General features: G+C 34.5%; 1 protein-coding gene across 1 annotated transcript; it reads right to left on the bottom strand.

Moving 5' to 3' along the window:
• Positions 1 to 7,339: 7,339 nt before the first annotated feature.
• Positions 7,340 to 10,843, bottom strand: LOC129317890 (probable transcription factor KAN4). The gene is made up of 6 exons (XM_054962305.1): positions 9,825 to 10,843; positions 9,619 to 9,695; positions 9,371 to 9,407; positions 9,000 to 9,102; positions 7,878 to 7,983; positions 7,340 to 7,717 (listed from the first exon to the last, which is right to left on the bottom strand). Exons 1-6 carry the CDS (start codon positions 10,285 to 10,287, stop codon positions 7,595 to 7,597), a joined length of 909 nt encoding a protein of 302 aa, XP_054818280.1. The 5' UTR covers positions 10,288 to 10,843; the 3' UTR covers positions 7,340 to 7,594.
• Between the last annotated feature and the right edge of the window lie 1,890 nt (positions 10,844 to 12,733).

Below are 12,733 nucleotides of genomic sequence, written 5' to 3'. Positions count from 1 at the left end.
AGTGATCATGTTTATAAGGAAGGTGCAATGCTAGCCGACAAAGTGTGGACTGTGTGGAAGGGATTGAAAAAAAAAAACAAAGAAAGAAAGCGGATCAGCGGGACAGCTCAACTTGTTAATATTTTAATTATATCAGAGATCCTAGAAGATTTGCATACTACTTTCTTTGGCGGAGTCAGCAATTACGTGCACGATTGGTAAAGCTGCGAATTAGGGACCTCAAAAAATCAACCTTTAAAAGATCAGAAAATTATGCATCAGGGCCCTCTTTTATAAGACTCAATTTTAGCTCTCAAGGTCGAAGGTCGGCCCTCAAAGTCTCATCCTTAATTTTTTTACTTTTTTTTAATTTAAAATTTTAAAAATATATTTATAATCCTAAAAAAAATTGTTGTACATAAAATTAAGTTTAAGAAATAAATTTAAGTCAATTTGTACTATAACAAATAAAAAAAACTTAAACATTTAGATTTAATATCAAATAATAACATCAAAGTTAATACTAATAAAAATTAGACTTCACTAACATTATCAACTAAATCTCAATGAATGAATGAGAGAAAGACAAATGAGTCTAATATGTTTTTTTTTATTATATATTTAATTTTTTATTTGTTATATTATAATTTTTTAAAAAATAATAAAATAGTTTAAAAAGACTAAACTTTTTATTTTCGGATTTAAAAAGGCTGATCTTTTTAAGTTTGAATTTTTTTTTCAAAGTAATGCCTTTTTCAGGTTTAATAGGGCTAGTTTAAGAGGTTCAACTCTAATTGACAGTTCTAATAGTTGGATCTCAGCATGCCAATCCAAGGGAAGTCAAAAATTTTGTGTTATATTTATAGTATATGTTCTTAATTTTGATCAATAGATTGCACAGGGGCAAAAACTGCCATGTATTTATTTTAGTTATTATTGTCAGCTTTTTTATTTATAAGGAGAAAACTTATATAGTTAGTTTTTAAAAAATTTTATAGTTAGACCCAATCCACAATGTCATTTATGATCCGACGAATCAGAGTCACCTTATTTTATAATCTTGGTGAGCAATTTTTTAATCTAGATTATTTTATATTATTTTGTTCCTCTCACCTGCCCTTCTTCGCTCAAAAGCCATTTATTTTTAATGGTACAGAACCTGTTGCTGCTGACGAAGAGAAAGGCAAGCGCAATTGTCATCAATAAAGAAAAATTCAGCGTTGAAAAAAGATCGAACGGCAAGCCAAGTCACACGAAATCACAAGAGAGAGAGAAGGGTGATATCACATACTTAAAAAACACTAGAGACATACTATTGTTCAAACTTCAAAGCCACAGAGAGAAAAGAGTTACATATGAAATTACAAAAATAAACATGCTGGAATTGCAGACTGGGGAGGAAGAGTGTCATATCTTTGAAAGGTTTCAGCAGTGACCAGGCTTTCTTCTTCATCAGCGGCATGTATGTGAAATTTGCGTCAGGAGAAAGAAAAAGGTCTTGGTGGAGAAGGGGAACTAAAATAAATTAAGTTAAATTATATATTTAGTCTTTTAACTCATTTTAATTTTTTAATTTTATAAAAAAAATTTTAATTCTTTAATCCTAACATTGTTAGTTTCATCCCAATAAATTTTTATATTGAACTGTTAAATATTAATAAAACATCCTCAAATGTTGACATATGAAGTTTAATTTTTTTCAAAATAACAAAAATTGAAACAAAAAATAATCAGTTGAAACTAACAATGTTAGATTTAAAAGATTAAAAAGATATTTTACTAAATTAAAGGATCAAATTAAAACTTTATATAAAGTTAAAAAATTAAAAGTATACTTTAGCCAATTGTTTGATCTAAATATGAAACGTCGCTCAAATAGGTTACGAGGCTAGTTGGGTTGAGTAATCAAAGCGTTAGGCCTAATATAAATCAAAGAGGCCAGCCCCGAAACTTAATAAAGTCCATAACAAATCTCGTTAACTTCAAATATTAGATTGTTGGCACGAGAACACGATATACTGCTGAAATCTACGCCCGAGTAGTTCAGTGAAACGGGCTGGTTATCAAAATAGAGAGACCGTGCCATAAGTTCTGTAAGATTCCTGATTCCTCAACAGAACATGCTAAATCTCAAAGGAAAAGCTTCTGTTATTCGACACTATAAATAGAAAGAAGAAAAACAGAAAGTGAGCCAACACTCGATAAAGACTTGCATATTTTACATTCATTAATCCTTTTTAATTCTTAATTCTAGTCTATAATTTTTACACTTCAATTAAATTACACACTTATTCTACCAAAATTTTTTATCTTTTTACATCCGAGCGAACTGTGATAAGGGAACTCGGGACTCTTTTTATTATCTACTGAGATTCAACATCTCTGGCACGCCTGGTATTTATTGTTTAACCACGAACAATTTGTGGCACACCCAGTAAGACCTGTGTAACAAAGATGGCAAGGACGTGAAAAGATAAAATGACTGATGAAACAGGTGTTGGTTCTCACGAACCAGAAGGGATATCTGCACACGCAGGATCAGAACACTTATTGCTCGATACTGGAGCAACTGAACATCGTGAGCACGTAGTGTCGGTGACAATAGGTAGCAGCAGCACGAGCCCTAACTTAAAGTTAGGAAGTGGCAAACCTAACCCACTGATCATATGCAACGGACCTATGCAAAGTACTGTGGGAAATTCAAGACTAGATGGATAAGCAGCTGGAAGAGAACTAAAGGTTCTTTGTAATATCCCTAGAAACATCAGAACGCAGGGAGAAAAAAAGACAACAGATCATAATGCAAACTCTTCATGAAGGCATAAAGAATATAGCCGCATTATTGAGAGGCACCCATCTGGAAGTAGGCTCAAGTGTAGGGCTGCTTAGGGGGCAGCAAACTGGAGTCAATATAGGTGCTGGCTATCAAGGTCACACACTTGTAAGAGACATCCTTAACTATCAAATATTTGTACACACTCATCCTTTAATTAATCCTTCCTATTATCTACAGGATCCTAGTATGAGTGGCCTGGGGGGCACAGCAGTGATCCCGAAACATGCGGTCGAGCCTCAGAATTAACTAGTGAACATGGAGGCTTTGAAAGACTCCATTCAAGATATATATGGACTAGTGCTGAGGCTAATTGGTCTCTCCACCTTCTTAAAACCTTATCCGGAGTACATAGATAGAGACAAACTATACCCTCAGGGGTACATGATCCCTGACTTCACATTATTCTTAGGAGATGAGACACAGTCAACCCTAAAGCACATTGGGAGGTTCACAATCCAGTGCAGCGAGATTGCTAATTATGAGAACTTCACTGACATAAAGCTGAGGTTGTTTCTAAATACTCTCACAAGCCCGATGTTCACATGATATACGTCACTACCTCGTAACTCAATCATCAGCTAGATGGAGATAGAGCAAAAGTTTCACATCCAATTCTATAAAGCAGAGCCAAAAGTTAGCATTACGGAACTCTGCAAGCTCACACAACGGGCTGGAGAGACTGCAGACCAATACTTGGTGAGGTTCAAACATTCTTAGTTTTTAGTCTGTAATTTTAACACTTCAATTAAATTACACACTTGTTTTACCAAAGCCTTCAATCTTTTTACATTAGAGCGAACTATGGTAAGAGAATTCGGGACCCTATTTGTTATTTATTGAGACTCAACATCTCTAACACGTCTGGTATTTATTATTCAACCACGAATACTAATAAATTAATATAGATTAAAAAATTGCCACTGGGGATTAAAAAAAGGTGCCAATGAGTGCACGAGCCTTTTCCTTTTTACAATTCAAAGAGTAGAAAATGATTGTTTTGAACAAAATAAAATTTTGAATTTAAGAAAAATCATGTGTTTATATAAATACTATTAATAATATTTTATAACATTTCATACTTTAAACGTATTTTCGAAAAAGATAATAATATTTACCCACAATGTTATATACTATTCGTCCCTTGCACAAAAACTAAAACAAAAAAAGTTGAGTAAATATCTTGTCAAACCAGGATCTTGTGAAAACAACAGCACAGTTCCGTTAATCAATTGAAATATCGGTAGTATTTTTTCAATAATTTTAAATTATTCATAATGACTTTAGGACTTCGGCAATTAAAAATAGGTATTTTGTGTGATAAACTAAGGTTCAAATTTTCACTAAGAGATTTACTTATATTTAATACTCAATCATACTTTGAAAAAGATTACCTTTAGTAGGAGGATAACTATGAGCAATAAAAAAAAATCTCTATTAAAAAATATAAAGCATTTTTAATCGAATCTTACTTTCAATAAAGTAATTATCTATCTTGAAACTAACCCTATTTTTTATGTTTATTCTTATTTTATAGAGTATTTCATCCTAAAAAAATATAAAGAAATATATTTAATAAGAACACTTTAAAAAAAAGTAATGATTATATCTTAAAAGACTCAAAATATCTTACATTTTTAAACATCTAACTTCTCAAAAAATGTCTTATATTTCTTAATGGAAGGAGTGTGTATTTTGTATTTTTTCTATATTGTTATTATTCTTCTGAAGTTTATAATTAAACCTTTACATCATATCTTACTTTTTTTATAGTAAAAATTATAAGAATTACAAATATATAAACATAATTAATTAAAATGTTTAAACCACTTGGAAACTTAGAATTTTTTTAGCATAAACCGTCCGGTATCTTAGGATATTTTGGGTTCATTACCTGCCATAGACTAATCCGAATCTCCCGCGAGGAGACTTTACGGTGGTAGTGAGGTACTGATGGGACGACCTCTTTAAGGTCGCATTAATTATCGTGTCTGTCACTCTTTAGGGTTCGAACTCTCATCCTGAAAAATATTAATAGTAACCCTTGTCAACTTTACCGAGCGCCCATTGGTTGGAAACTTAGAATTAAACAAGTAAAAAGGGGCCTGAGAAGGCGCAAAACTTGTAAGAGCCATACTGAAGCCCATGTGCTTTGGGTGGCCATACTATATGTTTGGGCCAGAAAGGCTGGCCCATATCATGCGGCAGTGGTGTTCAATATCAGCCCGAATGGCTTTTGAACCTTTCGCTGTTTTTTTACAAAAAAAAAAAAAAAACTGAAACTTCATTGCTCAGCTGAAAAATCTGGCCGAAAAATATACTCAGCTGAAAAACAGCAAATTACAAGCCGAACAAAACAAAAAACGAAAACTAAAAGTGGCTTTTACTGCTATTCATTACACTGGATGGGTGTTCTTTTTTAATTTAGGTGTATTCTCCAATTAAGATACATCCATTTTTCAAATATCCTGCCTCAGTAATTTAAGACCACTCTCTCTCATGTGTTTAAATGAAGGATACATGTTTCTTTCCATGTATTGTACAGAATTTTGAGAAATGATTTTTGTTGTCCAGGACTCTTAAATAATAGGACTTGCTATAAATCAACGTCAATATGTCTAGAGTCATAACGTGCAGGTCATGCCTACAAAATGCATGAGTTATTTCCAGTTTTTTATTATACAAACAAGATATATAAAAAAGCAGCTTTCTGGTTGAGAAGCTAGAAAAACATTACACATGGAGTAACAGAAGCAAGAAAAAGAAAAATGAAGATATATATAGAATAGATGATGACACTACTTATTATTTAACGAGCAGAAAATTTGATGCTGGGCAAACTAGGGGTGAGATTGAGAAGGCATGCATGTGATTAATGGAAGAGATGAAATAGATCAGATGGTGGAGCCTCCTCCTCCCACTTGAATTAATACAAAAAGACTGAACCCAGACAGAGTTTGGCCCCAGAAATTATGAACGAACCAAACGGTACATGAATTTCTGAAATGTCAGAGATAATGGGATATGCATGGATCCTCTGAAACAAGAGGATTTTGTGAAACGGTGAAAACACAGTTGTCGTCCAATAGTTAAATCTAGTTTTTTTAACTGCACGAAACACGCTAGTTTTTCAAAGGAAAAAATACAATTTAAGTATCATTAGCCCTGATGAATTTCATGTCGTGTAAATTAAGTATCAGTGTTAAAGTTATAGGCACGAGGAAAGAAATTAACAAATGAAAAGAGATGGATCTCACAAAGTGAAGTTCATCGTCATCGCTCTTGCACGGCTTCATTTGAACCGGTGATATGATAGAATTGGATTGAATACTGAATAGAATGAAAATCAAAGCAGAGTGATATGGGAAAGATATGGATCAGCAATGTCGAGGGGGCAATGAGCATAAATCCTGAGAAAAGGACAAGGCGAAGCAGCCGGCAGAGAGCAATGATGAAGCGCAGAAGCAAGCTTCCAAATTGAAAGGCCCATAAACACCATCAAACGGATATTCATTTGTTAGTCTGCTGAGGAATCACTCACTGTTTATCTGCAAATTAAGGACAATATTTGTAGTACCCAGATACTTTCACCATGAGCTCTTCTAGCTAGGTCCAACACATCATCTACATACAGTAACTACACAAGTTTCATCCATCCGTACTCTCTACTTATACAGGCCTCTTATTTGTATGCTTGTCCTATACATACAAACAACGACACGGCTTCAAAGCGTTTCATAATCATGATACCTGCAGTCCACACACATGTATTGTTTGAGACGCTTTTTATGTTCCCCTGCCTCTTATTTATATTAAATGATTTCTATTTTAATTTGTCCATTACGCCATATATGGGATTTCTAGATTTTCCTAATACACACGTGCGCCCTTGCCTTCTGTTTTGTAGACGTAGGACTTCTGGACTTTTATTTTGTGTAATACTCTTTCTCATGCTTTTTTCTTTCCCTTTGTTCTGAAGTTAGTGTTGTGGGTGTTATTTTATGACTATATAGTATTCGCAACCCCTATTGAATGAGAAATCAAAAACTCACTGCATCTATTTTCTTTTCAATTGTTCAATAGAGTTATTAAAAAAATGCATACATTGATAATTATATATTACATATTGATCAGTACTATTTTAATAAATAATTACTTTTAAGATACTATTAACTAATTCAATAATTAAAAATTTTCATTTTTTAATTTAGGCCTTGTTTGATTGATCATTAGTATAATTAATTATGATAAATGCATCTATTTGAATGAACGAAAATCAAGTCTGTTATCCAGGCACGCACTAAATTTTCCACTTCCTCCATTTTACTTTATCGGTCATGAATGAATCTGGACCACATTGAGAATCTATAGTAACTTTTTTTTTTTTATTAAGGGAACCAATTATTTGCAAACGGATGTGATTGATGAGAAGCATTTATATGTTACGGTGATATAAATTAAACTGACCCACCCATGACCTATATATACCCGATATCATTATATTCCCGAACGGGTGTGTCCTGATCAAGTGCAAATTAAAAATCACGTTACTTTCCCTCAATCTTCCCTTCATTTGACGACGACATGAAAGGGAAGGATCACGTAATTCTTGGACTGAAGCAAATGTCTGTTAGGAAGGATTTATCCCATTCCTCTCTCTTTTTTGCAGACAAAACTCACAAAGACACACATCAATGGGAACCAAATCATTCACATCCACAATAAACAGTTCAGCTTTCGGCATCAAAAGTGTTGGTGACAGGGAAAGGGCAGAGTGTAAGTTTAACAGTTGAGAAGAGCTAAGTCGCTTGATGATTGAGGCTGGTCTGTGTTCCAACTGGGTCTTCCAAGGGTGAATTCTAGGTTAAGCGTCTTATCTGAATCTGACAAGGACCCTCCAACCACCTGTTTCAATTAATCAGCAAAATGTCCCCACAATTATTGTAAACACTTTAGAAAAATATATATGATTACATGCACCAGAGACTACAATGTACATGTGTGTGTGTGTGTGTGGGGGGGGGGGGTTTCTGCTCTGACTCTTTATGTGCCAGCTTTAGCTTACCATGGTTTCTTTCTCCTTCACTTGAGAATGCGTCAAGCTTGTTCCTGGTTTTTGTCTACTATCGTTTGTCCTTGTCCCCGTTGATGATTGCCATGATTCCTTGTTGCTGTGGGTATCAAGCAACATCATTAGAAATTAGTCCCGGATCGAAGGAAAACATTTTACAATCCACAAACTTAAGGGGGGGGGGGGACAGCTTAATCAAACCATTTCAACACTCTATATATATGTGTATATATATAGTATCTGCACAAACCAACTTCGATCAGTAACATCCGAATCCTTAAACTGTGACGTAATTATTAATTATGTGAACTAGGAGTGATTGTCGGAAATATAATCCCGATTTTGGCAATCTAAACTTGATAACCTAGTCAACAACCTTTTACATTGATGAAGGTCAGGGATGGTGATTTGGGACATGCCGATCTGTTAGAAATATCCTATATAATGTCTACGCGATCAACATTTGAGTATCTCCCAGAGAAACTTTCTAGTCCGTAGAATATAAGACACATTGAGATTTCCACCAAATGTATGACTTTGAACTACGTAGTGGGATCAATAAGCGCATCGGTCGACGACCCAGCAGGCGAAGAATGAATATCCGGTGATTATTAATAGGCGTGCACATCACAATGACCACCAACATGCCTAATGAAACCCTAGGAATTTTGTTTCAAAATCTATGCAACCGGTAATAAAAAAGAGAAGCAGAAAGCCAGAGACGGATAGATACACGAGGGCATTTCTGAATATTCGTGCATGTACTTTAGCATAGCTACAAACAGCAATAGACCCTCTAATGAAATCAGTCAATTTGCCATATTTAGTTCACAATTCTATAGCAGACAATATTCTCCATGCAAAGGGCTCTGAACAAAGTTTAGATCTCGGATTTTTGTTATTAATTTTTTTTTTGTATAAAATATTATCAGTTAAAAATATTACTACATGATTGAGTTCTTTTTTTTTTTTTTTTACTTAGCAGAAGCTTGTGTTTATTGAAGATATGATGACAAATATATAAGGAAATATTAATTTATTTGGAAGTCTAGTGAACAAGGAACCCATGAAAATTGAAATTAATGAGATCGAGGAGTCGGAGAAAGGACTAATTACCTGTGAGATTTTTGAAGCGGCAGAGACAGATGTGTTCTTTCACAAGCTGAGGCACCATGCTCATCAACAACAGCTAAGCCGGCCATATCAGTGAGGCCATGACCTACAATATTGATCGCCCATGGAGGCATTGCTCTATCTTTATCAGACACCAAGGTTAATAATTCACATGAAGACTTGAAGCCAGTAGTACAGTACTACAATTCAGCCACGATTTTTGATTTTATTATAATGGGTAACTGTGCTAGACCTAATCATAGAGTTTCTGCCTCACTAGAATCACCACCAAGATCTCAACACAAGGAATAATAATAATAATAATACCAGAAGAGAAAACGGCATCATTATATTGAGAGGGAAAATCCAATTACCTGTACATTTGGAAGTGCTCTTCACTGTTCTATACATCTGCGTGAACATTGAACAATCTCATCAGACAAGGAAAATGAGAAATAGAAGTCCAAGGCTAGGATGAGTCTCTGATTCTCCCGTCCCCCACCATTGCACTAGTGGAGGCAACTCGAAAACAACTAGCCATATTCGTAAACTTCTTTCTGGCGTAGAAAACTATAAAGGGAAAAAAGGAAACTGAGTGATGCGTTATAGATACCCCACTCACCTGTAAGTGACTCTTGACGTGTGCTAGGGTTAAATCTTTTACATTCATCAACTCTAACACTGACTTTGGAGTTGCCCCTGCCAGTATATTAAAACCAAAATCAGACATACAAACTTTGGAATCAAAGAGAAAGCATCAACTTTTAATTATACGATCGAATATTAAACTAAATGATGAAACTAATGATAGCATATGATGATGTATACTTTCATGGCCGCCAAGCAGCTGGACAGCATGAACAAAATGGGCATGGAGGCTTGTAGTCCATCGCATTCTAGGAGCTCTGATGCTCCTTTTCACACCACAGACGACTCTGGTGTTTCGTTTAAAGTCTCGAACATAGATTTGAGGTTGGGGGTTGCGAAAATGATGATTCGCGTTTCTCGGGAGGGGAAGGGGATTCAAATCTGCTATTTTAAAACCTAAGCTCAAAGTAATAGGCTCACGATAGCCAAGGTGCGAAAAGGCATTTTCATGGCTTAAATCACTCTCACTGCTTCCAGAATCGGAGGTGGAGCACATATCGCTGTGAGGCATTTTGGCAGCGAATCCCTTGGTGTAATTCTCCACTCTTTTCGCTTCACAATCCGGAGGACTGATGTTCAAGGAAAGCTCCGGGAAAGGTGTTAAGCTTCGCATTACGGGGTGGGGCTGCGAGGGAGTGAACATGGGGGACCTAAAGATCTGGGCTCAGTTACACACACCACGCCAGACGCATGCGGTGGTTAAATAGACAAGAAAATGGCAAAGAATAAAGGAGCAGAGTTTAATAAATGATGTGAAAAGGATATAGAAGATCAGAAATGGCATGAAACAGAAAAGGGTAGGAGAAGGAAGAGGAGAATGGAATGAAGGAGACTAAAAGCGTGATTATATCATGAGTGCCTCATGATATGCTTTAGTTTCGAGAGACGGATCAGGTGGGAGATATATAGCTAGGCTTTCCCTACGTAGCATTCGCTAGGGCTGAGGAGGGAGGATGAAAGTAAAAGTTTAAAGCGGTGATGAAGTAATTAAATGCAGCGAGAGTAGGAGTGACTGGTCAGACAGTAAAAGAAACGCAGGGAAAGGGAAGAAAAGAGAGAAGTGATCAGATTTTCTGGGGATGGTAGTTTGAACGGAAAGTAAGTGAAAAGGGGAAGCTAAGTAGAATATATATGGGACTATGGGAGCTGGGAGATGAGCTAGTCGTGGAAATGACTATGCCAGACAGAGAGAGATTTTTTTTTTTTTTTGGGGGGGGGGTTTGGTTTCTCATATGAGGACTTACACAAGTATCGAGGAAAGAGAGAGTGCGGGGAGGTTGCTGCGAGAACAAATTAAAAAACAAAAGGGACAGTATTCCACGGGAGAACTGATGAGCCTCTGCTGCTTATAACGCTGATGGATGGCGACGCAATTCAAATGAAATAGCGTAGCTGCTGTTTTTGTTTCTGTTTTAACACCATTTTCTTCAACTGGAATATTCCCGTTTTATTATCAACCAGATTGTGTTGGCTCCCCAGAAGATTAAATACTGCTCTAAACTGCACCTGCATCCTGATTAATGCTCTGCTCCATGCAGATTTCAGACGTCTCATTATACCTCATCCTCACTTTTTTTTTTTTTTTTTTTGGGTTGTGATAAACCACTTTGTGTCCGAACTGTTCAATTAACCCGAAATCGAACCGGGTTGGAACCATTTCGAGCATCAACTCTAGTTTCTCATTTTTCAACCACCATGCATCCAGGTTCCTTAATTTACTTTCACAAATGATGATGATGATGATGATGAATTTTGTAAAACCTCAAAGTTTTTCAACCCTGGCTAGCTCGAGGCCTTGAACTCGAATGATCATTATGTTTGTGATATACTATGTGTTATGTGATAACGCACAAGCACGACGTTGTTGAGGGAGCACGTATGGCCAATAAAACGCCAAGCTGTACACGTGCGAAACCTCTCGAGTAGAAATATATATATTCAAGTATTCAAGTATTCAACTAAAATTGGAGTCGTGAGAAATAAGAATTGAGAGAAAAGAATAATAAATTATTAATAATAATAATTGTGTCAGAGTGGCTATGATGTCCGGCGACACTACCCCGCACCCTCACATGCATTTTCACATTACTTTACTGTTCCTATTGATCTTTTTAAATATAGAATACAATAGTTGGTAAAAAAAAATATATAGAATACAATAGTTTTAAACACATGTATCATAAATTTGTCAAATATTCGTGACTAAATTATAAAGATTGAATCAAGAAATATATTGATTCTCTTAAGTTAATTCGAAGGATCATACAGCTGGAATATTGTAAATGAGCAGAACCGAATTTCAATTCGTTAGCGTCTAGGTTGCACAGATACAGATATGCATATTGAATACAATAATTATCCAATACATTGATACTATTATTTTTAAAAATATAAGATATGATACATTTTTTATAGGTGTATATATATTTATAAAAAATATTAAAAATAAAATTTTAATTTTAAAAATATTCAAATTGACATGCATATAATTATTTTTATTTTATTTATACCTAATTGCCTATCACCTAGTCCCTATTAATAGATATATTTATATCTTCTCCTTCTCGATTATCATAAAATTACATTTTCATATTTTTATAATTAAAAACATTTAATATTTTTTCTTTTATTACATTCAAAACTTATTTTTTTAACAAAAATCTAATCTTTGACTTTAAAAGCAAACCAAAAAATGATATTAGTAATAAGAAGTTTAATATTACAAGTTTTAATAATTTTTTAATTGTTAATTTTCAAGTGTCGATTAGCAATCTAGAAGTATCATATGCATATTAAAAATTAAAAATTTTTAAAATTAAAAAAAATATTATTTTAACACTTTATGGATGTATATTGAAAAAGTATTGGTGAGTATCTGTATTGAAAATGATATGGATACATATATGTAGAGTAATTTAAAGTATTAATACTTTCTAGGTTAGCATGTGACTGATGATCCAGTCTATCTTTAACAATTTCAAAATTTCAAAGTTAGTAAGAAGTTGAAAGATTATAGTGTTGTGTTGACACTCATTCTTATATAAAATATAAGCAATTTTTTTAAAAAAAAAACTTGCATACCAATAAAG

Source organism: Prosopis cineraria, unplaced genomic scaffold, assembly GCF_029017545.1.
Source record: "Prosopis cineraria cultivar Desert tree isolate PC_DT_omini unplaced genomic scaffold, ASM2901754v1 PC8, whole genome shotgun sequence".
Classification (NCBI taxonomy): Eukaryota; Viridiplantae; Streptophyta; class Magnoliopsida; order Fabales; family Fabaceae; genus Prosopis; species Prosopis cineraria.
The sequence above is the reverse complement of the archived record's forward strand: the minus strand, read 5'-3'. Positions and strand labels throughout refer to the sequence as shown.

Excerpts from the sequence above, each read along its gene's own strand:
- LOC129317890 (XM_054962305.1), bottom strand. The coding sequence starts at position 10,287 with ATGTTCACTCCCTCGCAGCCCCACCCCGTAATGCGAAGCTTAACACCT. Across the intron at positions 9,696-9,824 it reads GCTGCTTGGCGGCCATGAAA|GGGCAACTCCAAAGTCAGTG; the intron begins GTATACATCATC and ends ATATACTGGCAG. Across the intron at positions 7,984-8,999 it reads CCGCTTCAAAAATCTCACAG|CAACAAGGAATCATGGCAAT; the intron begins GTAATTAGTCCT and ends TGATACCCACAG.